General features: G+C 39.3%; 1 protein-coding gene across 1 annotated transcript; it reads right to left on the reverse strand.

Annotated features, from left to right (window-relative positions):
* Nucleotides 1-757: 757 nt before the first annotated feature.
* Nucleotides 758-23949, reverse strand: LOC107739770 (IgGFc-binding protein-like). Its single transcript, XM_016551978.1, has 22 exons — nucleotides 23901-23949; nucleotides 22350-23585; nucleotides 21776-22119; nucleotides 20633-21197; nucleotides 20134-20552; nucleotides 19024-19203; nucleotides 18355-18925; nucleotides 16476-16741; nucleotides 15125-15463; nucleotides 14428-15010; nucleotides 13124-13323; nucleotides 12873-13014; nucleotides 12437-12765; nucleotides 10929-11505; nucleotides 10245-10846; nucleotides 8117-8681; nucleotides 7006-7601; nucleotides 3042-3603; nucleotides 1979-2181; nucleotides 1437-1817; nucleotides 1030-1316; nucleotides 758-923 (listed from the first exon to the last, which is right to left on the reverse strand). Exons 1-22 carry the CDS (start codon nucleotides 23947-23949, stop codon nucleotides 917-919), a joined length of 9003 nt encoding a protein of 3000 aa, XP_016407464.1. The 3' UTR covers nucleotides 758-916.
* Nucleotides 23950-27172: the final 3223 nt, after the last annotated feature.

Consider the following 27172-nt stretch of genomic DNA (forward strand, 5'->3'; position numbering starts at 1 on the left):
ACCCCCAGCACTCAACCTAAACTAGTCCGGGTCTGCATGCCCATATCTCAGCCAAAATCAGACCAGCCCTTATGGTCCGTAATCGGGCCGAATGTGGCTAAATGTGCCGTGTCTCAGTGCAAATCGGGCCAGATCCGCACATCCAAAGCCTAGCCAAATCTGGCAACCATTACTGGGCCAGAGCTGGCTCACTTTCGGTGAGCCGCTGCCAGAACACAGCCGAGTGAGCCGACACTCAGCCACGATGACCGTGTGCTGAACAGGCGAAGATGCCGTAGATTGAAGATGCGATGGAAAATGGTGAGTTTAATTTTCGTCAGTTTGTGCGTGTTTGCTGAAGTGAGATACTCATCTCCGTCAGGCCGTATAATCGTGAGGCCTCCAAGCACTTCCATGTGGGCCCGTCTAAGCCTGTGGGACCCATGCACACAGACCCCCACTGCATTTTTTTTTAATCAATTACACACCGTGTTGTCAAAGTTCATATTGTAGTGAGCTTTACTCAGTAAATTCTAAATTCTAATTTTGGCCACCTCTGAAATGGGTCATGTCATAGATATTACATGAGAAAGTTTAAGTAGATATGCTGAAATCTGATGGTTGCCGTCATCTACTGAGGCTTTGTGTACATGTCTAATTAGTCAAGAGAAAAAATATAGAATAATAGAAAAAGTACTAGACAGTTTTGGACGTAAACCTCAGAAGTGTATCTTTAATGTGCATAATCTCAAATCATCTCAAATCTCAAAAGGTGCAGTATTAAGATCATACTATGGCATACAGAATATGTAGAAATCATTCAGTTTACATCAAAGCCTCATTCTAAACCCCAGTGTGCAATTAAATAAAATTTACAATTCCTCTATTAGAAATCTCTGTGGTAATCAAACCTTCCTGCCAGTTTTTTTTTCAGTTGTTACACACTGTAAAAAAAAAGCACATGAGAAGTAAAAGGTTAGCCAGTATTTGACAGAAAATGAAGCATTTGTTTTGCCATATGATGAAGGCAGCACAATTATATGGCTTTACCATGTAAAGAAGTCTTCAGCCTGCCAGGATGATGCAACTACAGACATCATAGTGGAGTTTCTCCCATCAGAAGTTGTCATATCATCTGCAGTGATACCATTAAAGTTGCCACAGCCACCACAAACTTGGTCTGTCAGGACTGTGCTTACGGATAACACAACCTCTCCAGTGCCAGAGTAAGTCAGTCTCATGATAGATACCTTCTCAATGACCACGGCCTCATTTATGTATGAGACTAACACCCCCTCTTTAGGCATAAAGGGATACGAGACCTTCTTTCCATTCACCTGTTGAGAGAATGAGAGAAATGTGTTCTCAACAGTTTCTTTGTGTCAAATCAAACATTTTAAGACTCTAGCTGATGTATAGAAAAAACACTATAGTATCAAACATTTTTTTCCACTGACCCAGCTGTGCCTGTGATTGTTGACCGTAATGATCATGTCCTGAAAGAAGATGTGGACCATTGTCACATGACCAGAATCATTCCTGGCACATGCACGTACATCTAACACCACACGGAACCAGTCAGGAGACTCTTGATTGCACAAGAAAGCCATTTGATAGGCTCCCGGCCGCTCCACTGCCCCCTTTACACCATCAAAGGACCGCAACTGGTCATTGGCATCAAATACACAGTGGCCTTGATCAGTGTAACAATCTCGTTGGCCATCCCGAAATTCACAGATCTCTCCTCTGGAACAGGTTTGGTTCACACACTCCAGCAGCCCAGTGGTACGACACACACACTTCCTGTCGCAAGTGTCAGTTACTAAGACTTCGCCGACCTAAGTGGAAAGAGTGGAGAAAAGATTGCACTCTTGCAATGCAAACTGTAGAAGATTCTAATGGCTCTAATCATAATTTTAGAAAAATCTGAGGAAAAGCAGCTCTGAAAAGTAGATGAGAAGCTCCTAATACTTAATGTATGAGAAGCATTAAATCTCACCTTTAAGTATTTGCCATTATGGACACATCCACAGTCTCCCACAGGCACACACGTGTCACCATCTGAGAGCCACCCTTCATCACACTGACAGCCTTCCATGCAAATATCTGGGCAGTTGTTAACGGAGCCACTAAGGCTGGCACAGGTGTTGGCACAGTTATTAGAGCACTGTGCATAATGACTGTTGGCTGGACAGTTTGCCGCTTAAAAAAAAAGAAAATGCAAAAAACAAAACATAAAATAATGTGTATCAGGTAATTTACATTAAAAAATATTAGGAAAAAATACACACTATATATATACTACCATTCAAAAGTTTGGGGTCTTTTTTGTGTTATGGATAGTCTCATGCTCACCAAATCTGAATTTATTTGATTAAAAATACAGTAAAAAAGTAATATTGTGAAATATTATCCCAATTTAGAATAACTTTTCTATTTTTCTATTTTAAATTTTATTCTTATATTTATTAAATTATTTATTAAATATTTTATATTTATATTCATTTCTTTATTTAATTCTTTATTTTATATTTATTAAATTTTATGAATAATTTAAAAATTATTCAGCAAATATGTATTAAAATGATCAAAAGTTAAAGTTAAGACATTTATAATGTTTATAAAAAATATATTTCAAATGAATGCTGTTTAATGCACTTTCTATTAAATCAAACAATTGTAAAAATATATAGTTTCCACAAAAATATTAAACAGCAAAAACTGATTTAAACATTGATAATATATTTTTCTTGCGCATCAAATCAGCATTTTAAAATGATTTCTGAATGATGATGTGACACTGGAGTAATGGCTGCTGAAAATTCAGCATTGCATCATAGGAATAAATTACATTTCAAAATATATTCAAATAGGAAAGTTATTTTAAATTGTAATACCATTTCACAATATTACTGTCTACTGGATTTTTAAAAATCATTTAAAACCCTAAAATTTATTCCAAACTTTTGTGCGCCAGTGTATATATATGAAACAAAATGATTATGATACATAACTTAAAGGCAATGATAAAGCGAAGAACAGGTTAAGATTTACAAACTTACGGCAGAATGAACTATTTCTCCATGGCATGATTTGTATCCCGGCTTTCTGGCAGATGATGGCATAAGCCTGAAGATTTTCACACAGCATCGCTCTGTCTCCATCCATAACACACATGTCAAATACACAGTTAACCACATGTTGCTCAGGATTCACCTGATCATGACAAGCATTGAAGGGACCAGCGGCAGCTGCCATAATGCCACAGGCATCACCTCTGCGGTATCTCTCGGCTTTGGTTTGATCGCACTGCTGCGGGGAACTTTCATCTCCACACTGAACACCAGTTGCTGGCAATGCCCATGCCTGTCCGAATGCACTGACATTGGCGCTTTGTGTGCCATTGGGCAACAAGAAGTCATCTGTTTTCTTGCCATTGTAGTTTCCACAGAGGCCACACATGCGGCCTTGATAGTTGGAGGGTACATGGACTTCCACGTGGTAATAGGTGTCATACAGAACTCTCAAGTCAAAGTTGGTTTGCACTTTGACACTGTATCCAACCTGGTTAATGGTGACTTGAGTGCCAAAAGATGAAGGGAGGGTGACAAATTCATTATTCACCTGTTAAAGAACCAACAGCAAATATGATTTCAGAATAATTTTTTCTTTCATTACAATTTAAAAAAGTGCAAACCAGCATTACATAGAGAACCATCTTTATACTTTATTTTTATTTCTCTATTTTTCAATTAATACATACTGGCTATTTGTTTTACAGCCCGTACTTCATTGTACCCAAGAAGAGTGGGGGGCTCAGACCAATCCTGGATTTGAGGACTCTGAACCGGGCCCTTCACAAGCTTCCGTTAACCCTCAAGCACATATTAACATGTGTCAGAGATCAGGATTGGTTTGTGGCAATAGACCTGAAGGATGCGTACTTTCACGTCTCAATCCTACCAAGGCACAGGCCGTTTCTTCGGTTTGCCTTCGAAGGATGGGAATATCAGTACAAAGTTCTTCCCTTCGGACTGTCCCTGTCTCCTCACGTCTTTACGAAGATCGCGGAGGCTGCCCTTGCCCCTCTCAGGGAAGTGGGCATTTTAGTTCTCAATTACCTTGATGACTGGCTAATCCCAGCTCACTCGCGAGAATTGGTTTGCGCACACAGGTACATGTTCCTTGACCACCTAGCCCGATTGAGATTTCGGGTCAACTGGGAAAAGAGCAAACTCTCCCCTGTGCAGAGTATCTTTTTTCTCGGTGTAGAATTGGACTCGGTTACGATGACTGCACGTCTCTCTCAGGATCGTGCTCAGTCAGTGCTGAAATGCTTGAGGGCTCTCAAGCAGAGAACAGCGGTCCCTCTCAAAAACTTTCAGAGGCTCCTGGGGCATATGGCTTCCTCAGCCGCGGTCACGCTGCTGGGACTGATGCATATGAGACCACTTCAGCACTGGCTTTGTACCCGAGTGCCGAGATGGGCATGGCGTCACGGTTCACACCGTGTGAACATCACACCGTTGTGTGGCCGTACCTTCAGCCCTTGGGAGGACATCTCTTTTCTACGGGCAGGAGTGCCCTTAGAACAGGTGTCCAGACACATTGTTGTTACAACAGATGCTTCCAAGACAGGCTGGGGCACCGCGTGCAACGGGCATGCAGCATCAGGGTCTGCCCTTGGCTGCATTGGCATATCAATTGCCTGGAGTTGTTGACAGTGCTTTTGGCCTTGAGGAGGTTTCGACACTTGATCCAAGGCAAGCACGTGCTGGTCCGGACGGACAACACAGCGATGGTTGCATGCATCAACCACCAGGGTGGTGTTCGCTCCCATCGCATGTCACAACTCGCCCGCCATCTCTTACTTTGGAGCCAGCACAGACTCAGGTCTCTGCATACCACTCATATCCCGGGCAACCTCAATCGTGTAGTGGATCTCCTCTCGTGACAGGTCTTGCTCAGGGGAAGCTTCACCCCCAAATGGTTCAGCTGATTTGGAGTCGGTTCGACCAGGCACAGGTGGACCTGTTTGCTTCGTCGGAATCGACCCATTGTCAGTTGTGGTACTCCCTGACCGAGGCTCCCCTCGGCAAGGATGCACTGGCTCACAGCTGGCCCAGGGGCCTACTCAAGTATGCATTTGCCCCAGTGAGCCTCATTGCACAGACACTGTGCAAAGTCAGAGAAGACGGTGAACAGCTCCTGCCTGTGGCCCCTTATTGGCCCAACAGGACTTGGTTCTCGGAGCTCATGCTCATGGCATCAGTTCCTCCCTGGCAAATTCCCCTGAGGAAGGACTGCCTTCTGAATAGCTCTTTATCTGCTTTGGAGGGCAGCAGAAGGGGAATGCTATCTCCAGACAAAGGATCTCCCACTGGATTGTGGATGCGATCCTAATGGCCTATCAGGCCAGAGGCCTACCTTGCCCACTGGAAGTGAGGGCTCACTCTACCAGGGGCATGGCTGCATCAGCAGCTCTGGCGAACGCGGCCTCTCTAGCAGATATCTGTAGAGCTGCAGGTTGGGCTACACCTAATACATTTGCTAGATTTTATAATCTACGAATGAAACCAGCTTCTTCTAGAGTTCTGATCGTCAGTTCTTTCACACAGGAGACTGGCAGGGTGTAGAGCTCGCTACCAGCACTACTCCCCCCAGGGTAATTATGCGCTTATTCAGTCCAGCTCAGGTTCCTTTCATGAACTCTGGACTACCCTTTCATCACATAAACACTTTTTCTTAGCGAAGTTCGATGGAGGAACTTGCTATTAGGACTCATTACGAGGTAGGTTCCCTCGAGTGAACTCTTGTATTGGGTTAGTGCTCCACATGTAGTGGCTCCTCTTGAGGCCCCATGTGTGTATTCTCCACTGTATTGCCCCTGAGGCTCAGTGTTCCCCTAGACAGACATTCTTTCGATAGGTTCTGGGTCTTGGTAGATCTCCCCTTACACTGAGCCCACCTCTGTACCTTCCCTATGTGGTACATCCTCTGAAGTCCATAGGTGGATCTTCACATGTTACCTCCCCATCGGGTAGGATGTGATCTCCTTAGTGCCTTTTTCCCTAGGGGGAATGGTCACTGTCCCAACGTTACCTCCGTAGTGCCTTTTTCCCTAGGGGGAATAGTCACTGTCCCAACGTTACTACCGAGACTTTTCAGCTGTTATATTATGGTGAGTATTACTATGGGAAAAGGCTCCGGCTGAGGGGAGCTCTGCCTCTATGGCGACTCTCCCGGATGTTGTAGGGTGAGGTCTTAAGTCTTGGGCGTTGGTAGGTTACGAGGAGGAGAGGTGCATATGGTTGTGACACGTTGGCTTGTCAACATCTGTGTCCCCGTGGACGTGTGACGCAGTTCGGCAGTTGTGGCGTTTAGTATAGGGACCCCTAGTGTCGTACACTCAACACAACGTCGGAGTGAATGACAGAAAGGGAACGTCTCGGTTACGTATGGTAACCCTCGTCCCCTGATGGAGAGAACGGAGACGTTGTGTCCTTCATGCCACAACTCCGAATTGCCTCTGAGTGGGTTGAGATGCTTCTCGACTCCTCAGAACAAGTGAGCTGATGCCACGGTGGCCTATTTATACCCGGATGTCCGGGGCGTGGCCAGCTATGCAAATTCTGCACACCCAATTTCATTGGCCTTTTCTCAAAGATGTCAGAGGTGTTTGGGCTCCCAAGAGCGACCCCTAGTGTCGTACACTCGACACAACGTCTCCATTCCCTCCATCAGGGAACGAGGGTTACCATACATAACCGAGACATTTTTTCTACGCTATATAAGAAACATTTCTTATATTATCAATGTTGAAAACAGTTTAAACAGTTTAATATTTTTGTGTAAACTGTAATAAATTTTTTTTTCAGGAATAGCATTTATCTGAAATGGAAACCTTTCATAACAACATTATACTTTACTGTCAATTTTTTTTCAATTTCAATGCATTCTTGCTAAATAAAAACATTAATTTCTTTAAAAAAAAAAAAAAAAAGGCGAAACTAGATGAAGACTTACGATGACTCTCGAGCGTTCACCTCGTCTGATGCTAATTGTCAGGTTGTAGACGGTCACAGTCAAATTCTTGATGACAGAAACCCTTGTGTTTCTAACCTGCTCATTCTGTGTGTCCACAGAAAAATTCACCAACCGTCCTCCAGCTCGATCACATACCTTAGCGAGCGTATAAACACATGCACCTTGAAAGTCAAACCTCCTGCCATCAAAAGAAGTGTAGTGAGGGTCACCAGTGGCCACACATCTTCCATGACTGACAGGGTGGCATCCTAAAACTCCATCTACCACTCTGCAAGCTTCCCCTGGACTACAACTTGATGCCTGGCAGGAAACTGTTCCATTTTCTCCACACATGCAGCGCTCCAAGCACTGCTCATGGACGTAAAACATCTGGTGTTTGTTGTAATAGTGTCCTCGATAGAAGCAGCCACATTCTGCTTGTGGCACACAGGTTTGGCCGCTCAGGATGTAACCCTGATCACACTGGCAGGCCTCAGCACAGGGTCTGCTGCAGTTGTGCGCAGAGATGTTGACACAGGTCTCTGTACAGCCTGGAGCACAGGGATTGTAGTGGCTGTTTGGAGGGCAGGATGGAGCTGTAATAGACAGATCGGAGAGAGTGTAAAATAAAATGAATTTGACTTGACTAAATTTAATAAATTAGCATTTAATTTTAGTAAATAACATTTTAGTTAACAAATAAATGCAATATTAAACCAAGGTTTATTTTTGTATTTAATAAGATAATATATAAATTAAAGAGGGAAAGAGAGAGGGAGATGGGATCAGGAAAGGACCACGAGCCAGGACTCGAACTTTGGACACCTAAAGTGCAATGGCACTATATGCCGGCGAGCTGCCCACATGGCTCTCGGCACCGACATTAATTTAACATTTGACAAAAAACAAAAACCCAAAGCCTAAGCTCTTGAAATAACATTTTTGTTAGTCGACAAGATAAAAAATGGTTAATGAACATGTTTGGCAGTAATTTACAAGAGTAACACTGATTTGAGCTCAGTTTTTGAAACAGTTTAATTTTTCATTTACTTTTATCAAGCTCACATATTAAGTTTCATAATCTTAAAAAAAAAATCAGTTAGTTACTTACGGCAGAAAGTGGCATTTCTCCAAGGGCGAACCGTGATATTTTGACTCTGACATGTGGATGCGTAGGCTGCCACTGCGTCGCACAACACAACCTGATGTCCTTGGAAGTGGCACGTGTCGAATATGCAATCCTCTAGGTAAGATCCAGGATCGATCTGCTTATGACATTCTCTGAAAGGCCCTGTCCGGTTTGTGATGATCTCACAATTGCGCTGGGCGTTCTCTCTCTGGGTCGCATTGCAAGTTGAGCATCCAGCACCAAGGCAACCGACTGAGGAACAGCCAGGTGCTGCAGCAACCTGCCAGCTCTGTCCCAGACTACTGGCATTGGGTGCCATCATACCATTGTGCATTGTAAAGTCATCCTGAACAACACCGTTGAAGTTTCCACAAAGTCCGCATACCGCACCACTGTAATTGCTAGGCAAAGTGACGCTCACCACATTGGACCAGTCAAAGGTCACCTGGAGACCAAAGTTTGTCTTCACCAAAGCAAAGTTGCCGCTGCGTAAAACTATAAATACATCTTGAATCCAAAAGGGAAGTTCTGCTAGTTGGCCACCAAACTAAAGAGAAATGAATAGTAACACATTTGGTTACTATTACAAAGTGCTGATTTAGTTGAAACTGTTTAAATCGTGTGTAGACCTGGGAATCACAAGGAATTGAACAATTTCGGTTCCAATTCTAATTCAGACTCCGATACTTTAAAAGTTCCATTAATCCATTATTATTATTTTTTTCCCCATTAATTTAATATTTAGGGGAAAAAGGCCATTTAATTGCTTTAATTTTATTTACACAGATGCTTTAATGACTTTCCACCTTGATGCAATCCAATAACTGGCCTTTAATATTTTAGCAAAATGCTCAACACACAAAAATGTGGTAAAATATTTCATAATTTGTATAAAATACTACTGACAAAACCCATAAATTGTATCTTTAAATAATAGTCTTAAAATAATTTTTGTTAAATGCAACTTAAATGCAAAGTTGTACTAAAAAAGACTCAGAAGAGTCATACATTAGGGAATTATATGGTCTACATTGGTCACACAACCAATGATGTTGATTCGCTAAAAATAATAGACTCATGGAAGCCTCTGTTTCAGGAATCAAACCATTTTGTTTACGTTGTATGAATCTGATTCAGTAAAAAGAATCAGATCAGAAACATTTGTCTGGAAAGCGAACTATACTGGTTGTTCTGTATGGATTTGATTAATTAAAAAGGAACGGATCAGAGTCATTTGTTTGATAATTTCACTATATAGGTCATTCTGTGTAGATCTGATTCACTAAAAAGAACCAACTCAGTTGTTTCTTTGGGAATCGGACTACACTGGTCGTTCAGTATGGATTTGATTCACTAAAAGAACTGACTCAGAGTCATTTGTTTGGGAATTTGACTACATAGGTCATTCTGTGTAGATTTCATGTACTAAAAAGGACAAACTCAAAGTAATTTCTTTGGGAATCAGACTACACTGGTTTTTCCGTTTGGATTGGATTTACTAAAAGGACCACCTCAAAGTAATTGGTTTGGGAATCAGACTACACTGGTTATTCTGTAACAATTTGATTCACTAAAAAGAACCAACTCAGTTGTTTCTTTGGGAATAGGACTACACAGTTCGTTGATTATGGATTTGATTCACTAAAAGAACTAACTCAGGGTCATTTGGTTTTGGGGGATTTTGAACTACACTGTTTTGTAATGTATATTCATTAGTGCAACAAATGAAATAATTAACAGTGGTTCAGGGAAAAAAAACAAAAAACAGAATCATGGTTCCCTGTTAAAATACTCTGAATGCCAGGGTGTAAATTATTATTTATTTTTGGCATTTTTGCCTTTATTATGACCGGACAGATCAGAACTGACAGGAAGTGAAGTGGGAGAGAGATAGGGGCAGGAAAGGTCCTCAAGTCGGGATTCCCATAGCGCAACAGCGCTGCATGTTGATGCGCTGCCCACAAGGCTAACGGCACCGACCAGGGTATGAATTCTTAATGAAACCAAACATCATTGAGTTTTTTATAAAGATGTATTTCTTCAAATAGAACTGAATCTGAACAAGAATGGTCTTCAACCCTATTAGTGTATATTGTGTGACTGTACTCACCAGTAATCGATACGGATGTTCTCTGGTCAATGTGATGGTGAATCCATTCACAGTTACATTGACAGTGTGAGTGAAGCTCACTGCATTGCTCCAACGATGATCATTCTTAATTGTCACATTAAAAGGTACAAGACTCGTATTGTCAATGCACAGGGCTGCTAACTGATACACACACGTGCCCTGGAAGTCAAAATGGAATCCGTCGAATGTGCGGTAATGTGGGTCTACTGAGCCTGTGCATACGGCGGGGCGACTCACTGGCTGGCAGCTGTGACTTCCATTAACAATTGTGCAGCTCTCACGGACAGCACAGGAAGAATTGCGACACACCACAGCACTTAAGTTACGATCACACACACAAAGCCGATGACACTGCTCATCGGCCCAGAAAGTTTGGCCTTGTTGGTAGTAGGCACCTTCGTAGAAGCAGCCACATTGATTGGTGGGCACACAAGCGCCAGCGCTGAGGACAAATCCACTGTCACACTCACAGGCTTCCACACAGGTATCACTGCACTTTGGCTGCTGATTTGGGTATGGACACGTTGCTGGACACGGAGAGGCACAGGCCTCATAATGACTGTTGGGCGGGCAACTCATAGCTGTTGAAGAACAAGACAAGAGGTCCGTGGTTAAAGTTAAGCATACAAACATGTGCTCTATGAGAGGTTTAAGCAAGCTTACAGCAATTAAATCTTTCTCTCCAATTTGTAATGATGACACCCTCTTGACGACACTGATGGATGTATGTCTCCAGAGCCTGACAGTGAAGTTTTCGGTCTCCGTTATTGAAGCACAGATCGTACACGCAGCTTTGCTGGAACGCCTGTGGGTTCACTTTAGCATGACATGCACTAAACATATTCTGGCCTATAGATGTCAGGACACCACAGAAAGCATCTGTTTCGTAGAGGGCATGTTGGTCAGGAGGGCAAACAGGGCAGTCGGTCTCACAGCCATCATGACACACTGATGTGACACTGTCTTCTGCTCTCCAGCTCTTTGCCCACTGGTACAGACTTGGCCGAAGGTTTCCAGCAGGGTCTCTCAGCTCATCTTCACCATTACCGTTGAAATTTCCACACAGGCCACACACAAATCTATAGTAACTACTGGGCAGATGCAGATCAACCCTCCAGCCCCAGATGAAAGAGACGCGCAGACCAAAGTCAGTTTCCAGCAGAGCAGCATAGCCACTCTGTCTCACCTTCACACGGCCGTCATGATGATCAAAAGGAAGATAAAACCACAAACCATCCACCTGACAGAAGAAACACAGAATGATAGTGCTTTTTAATGTAAATACATTTTGGTAACACTTTACTTTAGGGTCTAATTTTATATTCATGATTACCAATGTTTTTATTATTGTGGGGAAAATATTCTAATATCTCTCATGAACTGAGAAACCAAAATTCCAATGATATTTGACATATGAGGTCATTGTACTATAAAAACATCCTGTAAGTTTCAGAACTCAAAACTTTCCTGTTAGTCTAAAAACAGATTATATTGAAGCCGGTCTGCCAAAACGACAGCTTGTGGAATGTACCACTCTATGATGTAATAGTGTGGCTAAACACCACCTCCGCAGAAGCAGATCAATGCTTGCTACTACATCACTGCCTGTTTAGCTCCGCCCACCGATTCACACACGTAGTGTAAATAACGAAAGAGGCAAACGCATGTCTAAGCAGAAACCAAACGATAAAGATGGCTCCAAATACAACAAGGCGCTGTGCAGTGCCAAGTTGTGTAAAAACAATCATACTGTAGCAGTGGGGGTTTACTTCCGAGTTTACAATCCACCATGCCTTCAAACAGAGCGTTCTGATGAGGGGGTTAAAACAGGACAGAAAATAGCCTATTACTTCTAAATTATGTTTTTTGATGTACAAAAATCTTGATAACATTATAAGAGGACCTCAGAGAACAGGACAAAATAATAAAAAAGGCAGTTCATGACCCCTTAAATAAATATTTAAATCATACTGTAAATGTGTTAAACAGCATAGTTAAAAAGCACTCAGAAAAGCAAATCAAAACTCTGGAATGAAACAAAAATATTCTTACTTTTAAAATATGCACAAGAACTTGAATGAATTAGAACTCGAATGAATTAAAAATCATACTGTGACAGTGAAGATGACCCTGAGTGAGTCTACTGGTAAAAACATGCAGTGACTCATTACCATGATCTGTCCTGTATGGTGTTTCACCATAGTAAAAGTGCTGCCATATACAGTAACTTCCACCTCCCGCACATAAGACACATCAGGGTTGCCACGGTTTTCATTGCTCTGGGTTACAGAGAAGGGCTCCAGACCGTACAGATTCCCACAGGTCCTAGACAAGATGTATTTACAGGTGCCCTGGAAGTCATACTCGTAGCCATCAAAGGTGTGGTAGTGCGGATCACCCCATGCCCAGCATGTCTTGTTGTATTGGGGCAAACACACGGCATTGCCATGTTCAGAGCAGCATGTCTCTTTCTCTGGACAATGGTGGTAATAACATGGATCTGTAGACAGAAGCAACGAGAAGAAACAAAAAAATCTGCCATGTAATAAAAAAATTACAGATGTTGTTCCATTTGTTGCAATATTCCTGTTTTTTGTATATCTCAACCTGGGTAAAAGCAGCCCCACATTCCCTCTCTAAGTAAACACTGTGTGCCGTTAGGACAGTTGGCTTTTTCACAAGTAAGTCCTTTTCCTGGATCACACTGACACTTCTGCTCACACTGGTCCAGGTAAACCTCCTCTCCAGCCTGAAAACACAAACTTATTCACAAACAAGACAAGAAAAGGAAAGAATGCCAGCAAGACATTTATAGCTAATATGTGCACAACATCACCACAGTACACTCAAAGCTTCACCTTATATGTGCGTCCCTGCTGATAGCAGTCACACAGCTGGTGTTCAACGCACTGCTGGCCATCAAACAGATAACCATTGTCACAAGCGCAGCCCTCTGTGCAGGTTTTAGGACACTGGACTATCGTAGTTAAACCAGGACAGGCAGCAGAGCACACGTCTGCGCACAGCTCATAATGACTGTGAGCTGGACACGACATTGCTGGAATACAGTGACAAAGAAAAAAATTACAATGATTGGAGGAGAAAACGTATAATAAAACAGAATCTCTATCCACACTGTTGTTGCATTGATATCTTACATTTAAATCTTTTGATATAGTTTAGCAATAGCACACAAGCAGGAGTGCTGTTTTTTCCCAAAATAATCTGCACGATTGCAAATGTGATATTGATTTTATACAATAGTTCAGTAAACAAGTTTACATTTTATACACAATATTGTCAATATTGTCTGTTTTGCTTAATTAAAATAGTACCAAATATATAAGCTTATAAATGAATTTATAATAAATATTTATAAAAAAGTAAATAAAAATGGAAAGAATTCTGAAATATTGTTTTTATATGATGTTTTTATATTTTGAATATATTTCCAGGAATATTTTAGATATTTTTGTATATACTGAAAATAAAAATGTAAAAAATATTGTTCAAAGTATATGTTAACATTCATTTCAGCAAGAATGTCTTGACTGCGTATCTAGCCTGATATTTTTTAGACTTTTTAATTACATTTTTTATTTAATTTATTTGATCAAAAATACAGTAAAAACTGTAATATTGTGAAGAATTATTTAAATGCAAATATCCATCTAATAACTAATGTATATATTATTTTTTATACATTTTTAAAATACAATTTATTCCTCTAATGGCAAAGCTTAATTTTCAGCATCATTACTCCAGTCTTCAGTGTCAAATGATCCATCAGAAATCATTTTAATATGCTGATTTGCTGCTCAAGAAACATTTGTTATCATTACCAACTTTTTTTAGGATTGTTTGATGAATTGAAGGTTTAAAAGAACAGCATTTTTGAATATAATTTCTTGTAACAATATAAATGTCTTTACTCTCACCTTTGTTCAGTTTAATGGATCGTTGCTGAATAAAATTAATTCTTACCAACTCCAAATTTTTGAACAGTAGTGCATTTCAGTCAATTATATTGTTTCAAATATATTTTGGTAATTTTTTAAGCTGTATTGGATATAATCCCTTTGTTTTGCTGTGATATTTATTTAATATAAAATAAGGAAGCATAAAAATTAAGAAAAAAACTTCTCCAGAAGAACAAACTTACGGCAGAAAAAGTCCGTCCTCCATCTTTGAATGACGACTCCAGCTGCGCGACAACTAAAAGCATATCTTTCCACACTAGCGCAAACCACGCTGTTGTTGCCATCAGATGCACATGTATCAAAGACACAGTCGTTCAGATAAGCTGAAGGGTTCAGCACAGCATGACAGGTGGCAAACGGCCAATTAGGGTCAACCAGAACTCCGCAGTAGGGAGGCTTCTCAAAGATGACTTTCAGTTGAGGATCACAGTCCAGACACGTGTCGCCTTCACATCCGTCCTCACACACGGCTCCAGGGACGTCCACTTTCCAGGCTCTCCCGAACACATTCACGTCCTGTGTAACATTGCCATCTGGGAGGCTGAAGTCATTTGAAGGGACTCCGTCAAAGTTGCCACAGAGTCCGCAGGTCTTGTTGCGGTAGTTGCCAGGGATGGTAACAGCGACGTAGTAAAACAGGCCATAGGTCACACGGAGACCAAAGCTGGTCTCGATGATTATATAACTACCATCTTTATAGGCCTGGACCAAGGAACCATTTAAACTGTTTGAACTGTATGGGAGATTAGCCAGAACCCCATTGACCTGTGGGAATGGTGTCATATTAGATACTTACAGTTAGTTTAATGTGTTAAAGGAACTCAAAATCACATTATGAGAGTTTCACTGAAGAACAAATGCAGACAAACCAGCACTTACCAAGATCTGGGGCTTGTTTTGTCTTAAGATGATGGTGCTGCCGTAGACCGTTAAGGCCACTTGCTTGGTAACAGAGACTTCGTGATGTTTATTGGGCCACCATCTCTCATTCTCCACCTGGATGGAGAAAGGGGTCAGGTTGGTTTGTTCCAGGCCACAGGATTGGGACAGAATGTAGGTACAGGTTCCCTGGAAATCAAAGCGCAGCCCATCCAAGGACACATAGTGTGGGTCTCCAGAAGCTTCACAAATAGCCTGCAGAATTGGTCGGCATCTGCGAACGCCGTCCACCAACTCGCAGCTCTCATAAGGGCCACAAGACGACTTATTACAGACCACCTGTGGAAAGAAGAGCATTGTATTAATGTTTTGTATGGGGCAAGATTTGTAGTGTGGTTTTAAAGAAAGAATCTAAAAATGCAAATGCAGCAGGTTCTGCTACAGGCAAAACAGCTCATGCCACGTAGCTCTAAAGAGACAACAACTAACAAGAAATTATGGAAAAAAAAAACCTGTTGAAAAAAGAGCTATGCTAAATGTCTTATTAAGGACTTGCATATTTTGTATGCATACAATTTATTGTTTTATACTTTAAATCTGTGCTAATAAAAAGGATTGATATAAAATGTGATTGTCATGTATCACATTAAAAAAAAGTATAACTTGACAAAAAGTGTACAAATCTTTTAATTTAGTATTTAGAATATACAAAAATTTCAGCTATGAAAATAGCCTTTGCAAGACAAAAGTGCTGGCCATTTTATTACAAAAACGTAACTTCTATAACCATCATTTCCACTACAGAATGAAATTAACCAATAAATAATTTGAGAAAAATGTATTTCATTTAAGAAAAAAAACTCCACAGATTTACATTATATTTACACCACTGGACAATATTAGCAGAAAAATAAAGCTATTAAAGAAAAACCCATGTACTGTATGTCATTGGTCCAAGTTGCTCTGATTATTTACAATTTAAGTTTGATTAATCTTAATTCCAAACTCTTTATAACCTGGAGAGGGAGACTGAAGTCTTATTATTTCAAAAATGTATTTTTCATGTATTTTATATTGCTTTAAAAGTGCAGTATGTAATATTGACAGCTAGTGGTTGAAATGGGTACTGCAGTCTAAATTCAAAATATTGATCAGACTTGATGCTTACGCCGGTTGCCACATTGAGGACACACAACAGGAGTGAGCACAACTGACAATGGAAGGCAACAAGTTGTTGAGTTGATTTATTCACGTTTTAATATGTATATTTAATAGGCACTGTATAACCATATAAAAAATGAAATTCAGTCACTAATGCCAAAACAGTAGTATATCCTCACTGTCATCATACCTGGCCGTCCGGTAAACATGTGCACACCTCCTCACAGTTATTGCCAGGATAGAACTGTTGGTAAAGCAAGTAGTAGTGATTGCCATAGAGACACCCACACTGAGAGAGGGGAACGCAGTGTTCCCCACTCCTGATGTAGCCTGGGTCACACACACAGCCCTCCATACAGGGGCTACGACAGCCAGCGCGAGGAGTCAAACTGTGACAGGTGACTTCACAACTAGAACCGCAGAGCTCATAGTGGCTGTGGACAGGACACTGAACACCTGACAAAACAAAGACATGTGATTGGTTAAGTTCTGATTATATATAATAAAAAAATAAATAAAAGTAGATAAAATAGAAATAAATATATCAATTAAAGGGATAGTTCACCCAAAAATGAAAATCTTTCTGACCCTGCATAGCCAGCAATGCAGCTGCCACGTTCAAGACCCAGAGAGGTAGTAAGGACATCATTAAAATAGTCCATTAAAATAATTATTTTTGTTTTCTTTGCACACAAAAAGTATTCTCGTAGCTTCATAAAATTACGGATGAACCACTGATGTCACATGGACTATTTTAACGATGTCCTTACTACCTTTCTGGGCCTTGAACGGGTCAGTTGTGTTGCTGTCCATGCAGGGTCAGAAAGCTCTCGGATTTCAGCAAAAATATCTTCATTTGTGTTCTGAAGATGAACGAAGGTCTTACGGGTTTGGAACGACATGAGGGTGAGTAATTAATGACAGAATTTTAATTTTTTGAGTGAACTGTCGCTTTAATTTGTTAAATAATAGTAGAAATGCCACTCTGACGATGAGTTCTTGTTCTTATTTATGGGAAAGATCAGGGTTTTTCAAACTGACGTTCAGGGACCCCAAAAAGTCCACAAGGTGGTGCAGAAAAGTTCAAAGAAAAATAATTTTTCCATACTAAAAAAAAAAATAAAAAAAAAAAAAAAAAAAAAAAAAAAAAAAAAAAAATAAAAAAAAAAAAAAAAAAAAAAAAAAAAAACAATAACAAATGTGTAAGTAATATATTCTCACTGATAAAAATAGTGTATTCTCACTGTCAAAAATTAAGAAATTAGAATTAAAAAAGGGGAAAAAACCTGGTTTCACTTTATTTTGATGGTCCCTTTAACACATTCTGTTGACTATTACCTCTCATTAGAGTGTTAGTAGAGTATTAGTAGACTGGTAGGTTTAGGGTTAGAATAAGTTGGCATGTACTTATAGTCAGTAGAATGTCTGTTGGGACACCATCACAACAAAGAGTTAGCAGATATTAAGCAGCCATCAAATAATACTCTAATGAGTTAGTTGACATGTAGGTGCAAAGTTACTTATAGTCAACAGAATGCTCAAAAAGGGACCATCAAAATAAAGTGTTACCAAAAACCTTCTAACAAATATGTAGTTGTAATAAAAAAAAAAATTGTAATAATAAAACCATGCACATAAAAAATCATAAGGATATACTTAAATATTATACACATTTTCACAGTATAAACTGGACTTCATTTAGGAAAATATATAGGTGCCTTTATATTTTCAGAAATAAGAGACTTGCAGGAAGATCCTCATATTTGGGAGTCCGTGGCATCAAAAAGTTAAAAAAACACCTGGGCTAGATTACATGTCAAGTTTGATTTTGAACTCAATATCCTTATGCTGAATGTACTAACACACCTTTCTATCCTTAGCATCTTTGTTTTTGTGCTCTGCTTTACATTTCTTAAGGCCTTTGTTGACATGAATGGAACTGGAACTGCAGTGTCTTCGCTAGAAAGTCCATCACTATACCTACAAAATCTCTTGTGTATGAACACAATATTACCATGTATACGGTTTCTCAAAAAGGTCTAGATACAATGACCCCGGGTTTCTCTCACCACAGAATTCTGCAGTTCTCCAGGGGCTGATGGTCCTTCCTATCGCCTGACAGGCAGATACATATGCCGTTATTGCCTGGCATAGTATATCTCTCCTTCCATTATACAAACAGACGTCGTAAATACAATCCTCAAAAAATGGAGCAGGGTTTAGCATGGTTTGACAGTCCCTGAATGGCCCTTGTGGGTCACGCAGGAGTCCACAGAAATCAGACGTCTCATAAAGACTCCTTCTGGTCGGGTCGCAATCCTGACAACTGTCTGTGCAGCCATGCGCACAGTCTGGGATCTCGGCTACACTCCAGCTGGCACCGAACTCCATCGGTCCTGAAGCAGGTAATGCTGTTCCTCTGACTGTCAGATCATCTTCTGGATTTCCATTGTAGTTCCCACAGAGGCCACAGATGGCACCCATGTAGGTGCTGGGAACAGTGACGGTTGCAAAGCTGTTCCAATCAAACGTGACTCTGAGACCAAAAGAGGTTTGAACGACAGCAGACCAGCCACTTCTGAAAACAGAAATCTGACCTTCAATAAGATGAAGAGGAAGGTTGAACAGCTCACCATTGACCTAAAAAAGAAAGCCAACTTTGCTTTTTTACAACTTCTCATTGAATGACTTACTGTAACATCACCAAGCTTGCCAAAGGTTTAAAACATGCAACTTACGGTAACAGCACCGCTGTATTCTCTATCGATAACAATGGTGATATTAAACACTCTGATCTCCAGTAATTTAGTGAACAACACCACTCTGCTTCCCCGAAACTCATTTTGCACCAGCACATCAAACGGCACCAATCCAGGATCTGAGGCGCAAACTCCAACCAACTGATACACACAGTTGCCCTGAAGGGAGAATATAAGTAATAATACTATTATGTTCCACAAAAGCTATTTAACCAAAAACATAAAAGACTTTTATGCCTACACTCTTACTAAGGAAAGGTGATTTAAAAAAAAATATATATATAAATAATATAAAAATATTTCCTACCAGTGTTAGTATGGTATACAGGTAGTATAGTACAGTATAGTATAGTATGCATTAATATTTTGAATATATACTATTAGCTTTTATTTGTATATTTTCAGTTTAAATTTAGCTTATACTTTAATAATTTTTGTTATACACTTTTGTCATTTTTATTAGTTTTATTTTAGCTTTAAACTAGTTTATTTAGTGTTAAATTATATTTCAGTTTCTTTTTAGAAATCAGCCCTTCCACTTATTTTATTTCAGTTAGTTGGCAAAGCAATATTTCTTATTTAAGTTTTTGTTATTTATATAGTTTTCGATCTAAAATTTATATTTTAGATTCAATTAACAAGCCATTTTAATAGCTTTACTTAACAATAGCAACATTTCCTTTTTTCTTGATTTTGCCAACTTTACAACCATTAAAAAAACATATTAATGCAACCCCAAATTTCCAAAGTTGACACTACATGCTAAGGTTATTTTGTCTTTCCAGGACACTTTGATTATGCATTAAATACTCAGAAGCAGAAAATAAATGGCTGATCTGTGGTTACATGTGGGTTTAAAAGAAACTAAGAAAAAATATTTATACCTATAGTATGGAAACCATGAAATGAAAGGCAGAAAAATGGCCTATTTTCCACATTATTTACTATTTTATCCATGTGAAAAATGGGGGAAAATTCCAATGATTTTTCATATTTTCTGATTTTTTCCCCTCCATTTTTGATTGTTATATACAACATGAAACATGTAATGTAGAAAAAAATTGCACAGTTCTCGAGTGCATCTAGTACCTGGAAGTCAAAATAATTCCCGTCAAAGGTGTAGTAGTGGGGGTCGCCCAGTGCCATGCAGGTGCTTTGAGAGACAGGATAACAGTCCCTAATGCCATTCTCCACCTGGCAGTGCTCTCCTTCCCCACAGCCTTTGTCTTGGCATTCCAGATGTCCACCCTCCATGGAGCAATGACAAAGCCGCTGACAAGCATCATCTGCCCAGAAAGCATCTCCAGCAGGAACGTAGTGTCCATTGTAGGAACAGCCACATTGGGTTGAAGGTACACATTCAGATCCACTTAGAACAAAACCAGGATCACAAGCGCATGTTTCGACACAGGGTAAAGTGCAGTTCACAGGAGACCCGAGGCCCATGCAGGTCAAAGGGCATGCGCCACCACAAAATTCATAATGGCTGTTCTCTGGGCATTTGTAAGCTGAAGACACATACAAAGACATTAAGACATATTGCAAAACAATATCAAGTCAAGTATGCTTTGCAAATGCTATTACTCACAACAATTGGCTGCTTCTCTCCAGTTGGTTAGCTGTATTCCAACAAGTTGACATACACTTGCATAGACCTCTAAGACCTTACATAAGTAGTTTCTGTGCCCATCTGTCATACAGACATCATACATGCAGTTCTGAATGTAAATACTTGGGTCAATAACAGAATGACACTGACTGAATGGAGCCATCATTAGGAGTCCACAGTATTTTTCACCCAGCCATTGCCTCTGTGCTTCAGCATCACATCCATGTCCCCCACCATCATCTCTACAGCCCTCATCCCATGTTAAATTGTGAACTTTCCAACTCTGGCCAAACGTTGTCGCACTGGGAGCAAGGGTGTTCGAAGGCATGGTGAAATCATCATTGGGATCGCCATTGAAGTTTCCACAGAGCCCACAGACTTTGTTCATGAAGGCAGTGGGCAGGGAGACCATGAGATAGTGGTTCCAGTCATATTTCACACTCAGCCCAAAAGAAAACAGGATGGTGATGAAGCTGCCAGACTGGAACATGGACACCCCAACATCATCAAGAACCACAGGAAGACTCCACAAACTCTGGTCAATCTGCACAAATCAAAACATAATAATGCATATTAAATGGCAAAATAGCTTCTTACTAAATATTTTTTTATCTTGATTTAGTTAAATTTTTTTATTTTTCAAATTCCCATTTCAAAAGCCGCTTTTACTTATTTAAAAGATTGAATAATAATACTTTATTATAACATTATATTATAATAACAATACATTTCTTTTTCTTGTTTTAAGCATAAACCTCACTGATTTTTATCTATGCTGATCTACACTATTTTTAATGGGTAAGAAATAAACTTTAAGTTGTAGCTTCTGAGAACAACTCTTGGTCTGTTATGCGTTTCTGATTCTTGAGTAAACTGATCATTATAAAGATGTTTAGATATCTTTACTAAAAATAAGACAAAAATACTGATAATTTATTATAAGAAAGTGCTTAATATAAAGCTATTATCTTTTTATTATATTGTATTCTCATGTGAGATAATGCTTTCAATATTGCAGCAGGTTTTGAATGAGGTTTCTAAAATGTTTAGTATTAAAATGAACTAAATCCAATGCAATTACTAATACTTTTTCTTTTTGGAAAAAAATAAAAAAAGGTTTACCCTGACTTTTCCAGGCTCAGAACTTTCAACGCTGATGGTGATATCCCCAATATTCACAGTTACACGTGCCACATAGGAGACACTAATGTCACCACGGTTTTCATTTTTAGCCAGGACCTCAAAAGCAGGAAGACTATCATATTGCTGGCAGTTCCTGGTGACAACATAAGTGCAAGTGCCCATGAAGTCAAAATAATGCTGGTCAAATGTGCTGTAGTGAGGGTCACCCATTGCCCAACAGATTCCAAATGGTTTCTTCACACAGATGGGGAAGGAATCCATCATCTGGCACTCCTCATCCTCACTACAGATGATGTTGAAGCAAGAGCGAGGTGCTGGCAATTCTATTACAAATGGAGAAGATATACATTACATTTAAGCAGCATAAACATAAATAGAGTCAATTAAGATATTACCAAAATCTGAACATTTAATTCTTCCACTGTAATTAAGACTAATGTCTTACTCATTTAAAAATGCATTATTGGATTATACTAGGGATTTTCTTATCTTCAAACTGGTTGTATCAACATAAATGTTTTAAAACAGAAGGAAGAATGTTTAATTGGCAAACCTGGATCAATGCATGCAGCTGGGGCTCCGTACCCATTCACTTGCTGTAGTCCCACACTATAGACCCCAAAAGAAGCATTTGGATGGGTTAATTTGTGCCCACCTGCCCCAGGTTGGTAAACCAGCTCAGTCCAAGAGTACTCGCTGTTTTTGATGACCCTCCACTGAAGGTTTCCAAGTAAAGGCAAGCTATCAAAACGAATCCCTGCTTGTTCTTTGGTAGGAACAATCAGAAGGGCTCGGCTGTCAAAGCCAGCTATCCCATCAAGCGCGTACGAAGAACAAAACCGGTCGTTGGGCAGAAGATTCATAAGAAACGGGTCATATAGGACACCACGGGATGTTCGCACACCATTAAACAGAAAAAACACCTGGATTCCATTGTCAGCAACGATGTTGAGACCATTTGGAAACTGGATTTTGTGCTCTTGGATGAGCCCACGCTGAAGAACGCCAGTTAATGTAGTATGGCCAAATTGAAGGGTTATATTCGTTGTCTGTGACACTTGGATATAGATGCTGTCAAACTGGCTCTGAATGCTAAATGGAGCCACCAGGAATTGAGTTCCCCAGCTTTGCACTGGCAGCAGTTGCTCATAAACGTGATTGCACTTAGAAAAGCGCCACGTGCACATGTGACCCGAGTACACGGCGACGGGAAGTTGTGAAGATATGCGTGTTCCCGTAAGATCTCCTTGGCTTTGAATTTGTGCATTTTCAAAAGGATCCATCACCACAACTAGTTTACTGCCGACACCGTACAAGCGCCCTTCGAACCGGACCGCCGCTCTAAGGAACACTTCCACTGAGTTCCGCTCTTTACCGTTGACAAGCACAAACTCCTTCAGCATGGATGGAGGGGAGTTGGTGGGGGTGAACACAAAATATTCAGTACCCCATTCGCTCATGGGGTAGACCAGGGACGTATCCGCTGTGAACTGCTTTGAGTTTAGCGAGGAAACCGTTATGTAATCAGATGCCTGAATGAAGACAGTTTTGCGGGACCTCCTAGTGCCAGACAGCTCAATTGTTTTGGGGAGGGTCACAGTGAAGCCCTGACCTGCAGTCAGTTGCACCTCCTGGTTAAAATTGAGACTGGGCACACTGATCTTCACCAGGCAATTAGAATTCAGAGAGGTAATGTAAAGCTGAAAGAGCGGCAGGTCAAAAGGAGATACATAGTTCTGCATGAACGCGGTGGCAAACTCTCGTCCTGCAGATCGAGCCTGGCCACCATCTTTAAGAGGTCAAGAGAGAAAGACTTGAGAGAATTAATGCAACAACAACAACAAAAATCTTGTTTGGAAAAAAGTTGGCATTACATGGCAGTGCATCCAATCTTTATAATTTAACTTGTAAAATAATAATAATGATTTAATATTTTTTTAATAATTTCAAATGATTAATTTTCATAATTAATACATTCATAATTTGAATAATTTAATTAATAATTTCATAATTAATGTCAATAAATTAGTTTAAATAACATCTATTTTTATATAAAAAAAATGTAGTTTCATAAAATAATAATCCAAAAGATAAAAAGCCTTACCCCAAAACAGAAATATCACAAAACAAACTGGTAAAAGTTTCGCTCCCATGATTAGCTGCAAACGAATGTTAGTCAAACTGATAAAGCACCAGTAACTTTCAACATGCATTCAATTAAAAAAAAATGCAGCATACATAAATAGCATCATCCACTAAATAAAAATAATCATAATCATTATAAAATCATATATATGATTATACTATTTATGTAATATCAATATATGTATATATATTCCTTTGAAAAACTACAAATTATATTTCTCATGCCACATGAAAATAAACGTTTTAATGCTGCTTACCTTCATGAGAATCAAGAATTATACAGTCTATCCTATGCAGCCTTTTAAATACCTATTATCCCAATCTCAAAACCAATCAGAGCACTGCCAAGTTTGGATCCTGGAACTGGGGACATGACCTATTTATATACATAAAATGATCCATTTTCTCCCTCGAGGCATGAATGAATAGTATTAAATCGCAATATCATTTCTGAGAGCATGCAATCTTCATGAAATAGTTAAACAATCTGTGTTTGATTTCTGAGCACACAACAAATTACACTATGTAAAGTCATACAAATAATATGTATATACATTGTAACACCGATATAACAGTTGTTGCAATTGTGCAAATAAACAAGAATGCAGAATACATTTATGCAACATACAAGAATACTATTATGCAACATTTCTGAAACATGAGCTTGTGATGGTAAATTATGCAAATTATGTGGGTTTGGTTTTCATCAGAATAAAAAAAATTAGGGCTGTCAACGTTAATGCATTAACGCATGCTATTCATTTTACAATCCTTAACGTGTTAAAATAATTTAACGCAATTAACGCAAAATTACTGAAGAACAATTTATATTCTAACCCTTTAACCCAATTTTGCTTCTCTGCTTGCGATCAGATCATTTTAAGCTGCTTAACTCCGGGAAAGTTTTCAGTCCAATGATCCAGTAAGCGAATGCATCCAAACAATCCATCCAAAACAGCGCTAATATAAAGGAAACCAGGCTGAATACATCAGAGATTGCAGAGACTCGCGTTGCGTTTTCAGTGAATTATTCATTCCAATGTGTTTGGCTTTAAAAAAGAGCTCTGTCATATTCTGTGTGATTGTCTCTGAAGAGCGTGAGCCCTCACACGTCATGCTGTGTGAAATACAGACTGAACGGATTGTCAACACATCCCACCGCTGTATGGCCCGATGAGACGCAAATTATGTTTTCTCGACTGGATAACCAGTCTGGCTAGTAAAATTTTGATGGATGAAGACTGCAATCAAGGTAAAGACGATTGCTGTGGTGTACAGGAGTCATACAGTAAGCACGAGTGACTTCATTATAATAGGCTAATGCGTGTATGAATGCTCTTGACGCACTGATCGCACATTGTATTTATGCAATCTGATTTTTTTTTTAGCATTTTTTTCTTTCTTTCATATGTGCTTAAATGGGCTCCATTTGGTCTTTTGGAGTTTCCTTTTGGAGTCCTTTTTTGGAAAGACATTTAAATTTATCTTGAAAAAAGCTTGCAGAAAATATAGATTTTTGAGAATCGCCCTTCAATCTTTTGGATTACTTTGCTGGATATAACAAATGATGACAAAATAAACATTTGAAACAAGATAAATGGTCTATGCTTAATTTCATGAACTGTATATAATACTTCAAATTCACCAGCCTTCTACAGCAATCTGTCTCCAGTCTATAATATTCCTAAATGGCACAAAGCATTTGTTTGCACCATTTCCATGAATACTTTCTAACAACTGTTGATTAAATGAGGTTTTCTGTTTCTGTCAAAGCCTGCAAACAAGGCAGCATTACAAACTTATAATTTGGCTAATAAAACAAGCATAAAGTTTTTTTCTAAATTTTAGCCTTTTATTATAGCGCAGAACAAGACTAAAAAGTTAGGCTAGCCATTAGAAACAGGTCCTTACACACTGTCATAAAGTCTGGGAAAAAGACAATCCACATGGGTTTTGAGCCACAGAAAGGCTATAATTGCTATTATCAGTACACACAAGTTGGCTGCGTCAATATTGTAACCATGAAACTTCCTGCCCAGATAAATGCTGTGTGAAAAGATATCCCCAGAGCTGTTACAGCAGAGATTTACGATAAAAGAGAGATGAACAAAACACACCCCACAGTGAAGACAGACTGAAGGAGGGGAAATAGACAGTTAACACATTCGATCACTTGTGGTTTCTGTTCATTGACAATGCACTCCCATGAGTCCAGAGGAACAATGGAATGAACATTACTGTACATCTCACCCCCATTTAGATCAAGCACGGCGAAGCACATGGTGAATAAAGCATTATGCGAAGCTCAAGAGGACTGCAGCACCCACCAGTAAAACCAATTCAGAATGTGCAGATTTAATGATAAAGTATCTTGCTCGTGTTGCAGCATGCAACATTTTTAACTCACTCTGCTTCTTTTTCTGCAAAGGTCTTGCAGTCAGAGGTGAGGTAATGAGATTCCTAGCCATGCAAGCCTTTCGCTCCTTTTCCATGTGGTCATCTGAGTTGCTACACCTCAAAGAGATCTGATGAAAAAATAAATCGTAATTATATTCTCCTGTATCACTATTTATTCATTTAATTGTTTCAAATTCTATTATATAACAACAGGGTAAAAAAAATATACTATGATAAACAAAAATTCTGGTGATGAGCTGTATTGACCTACTACTCACTGGAAGAAAATTAAATTAAAATAATAATTAAATCAGAAATCAACATTGTGAACTTCTCACAAGCCTTATTTGTTAAAAGTTACAACTACCAACAATTCAAAGCTTGGGGTCGAAGTCTTTTATATGCTCACCAAGGCTGCATTTATTTGATTGAAAATACAGTTAAACAGTAATATTGTGAAATACTATTGCAATTTAAAATAAACATTTTCTATTATGATATATTTCCAAATGTAATTTATTCCTGTGATCAAAGCTGAATTTTCAGCATCATTACTCCAGTTTCAGTGTCACATGATCCTTCAGAAATCATTCTAATATGCCGATTTGCTGCTCAAGAAACATTTCTTATTATTAATGCTGAAAACTGCTGTGCTGCTTAATATTTTTATGGCAACCATAACACTTTTTAAAGATTCTTCAATGAATACAAAGTTCAAAAGATCAGCATTTATTTGATGCAATTTTTTTGTAACATTATAATTGCATTTAGTCTCACTTACCTATAAATTGAATGGATCATTGATGAATGAAATTATTTTATAAAAAAATTCTG

The sequence above is a fragment of the Sinocyclocheilus rhinocerous genome, unplaced genomic scaffold (genome assembly GCF_001515625.1).
Source record: "Sinocyclocheilus rhinocerous isolate Xijiao unplaced genomic scaffold, SAMN03320098_v1.1 scaffold2120, whole genome shotgun sequence".
In the NCBI taxonomy this organism is placed as follows: Eukaryota; Metazoa; Chordata; class Actinopteri; order Cypriniformes; family Cyprinidae; genus Sinocyclocheilus; species Sinocyclocheilus rhinocerous.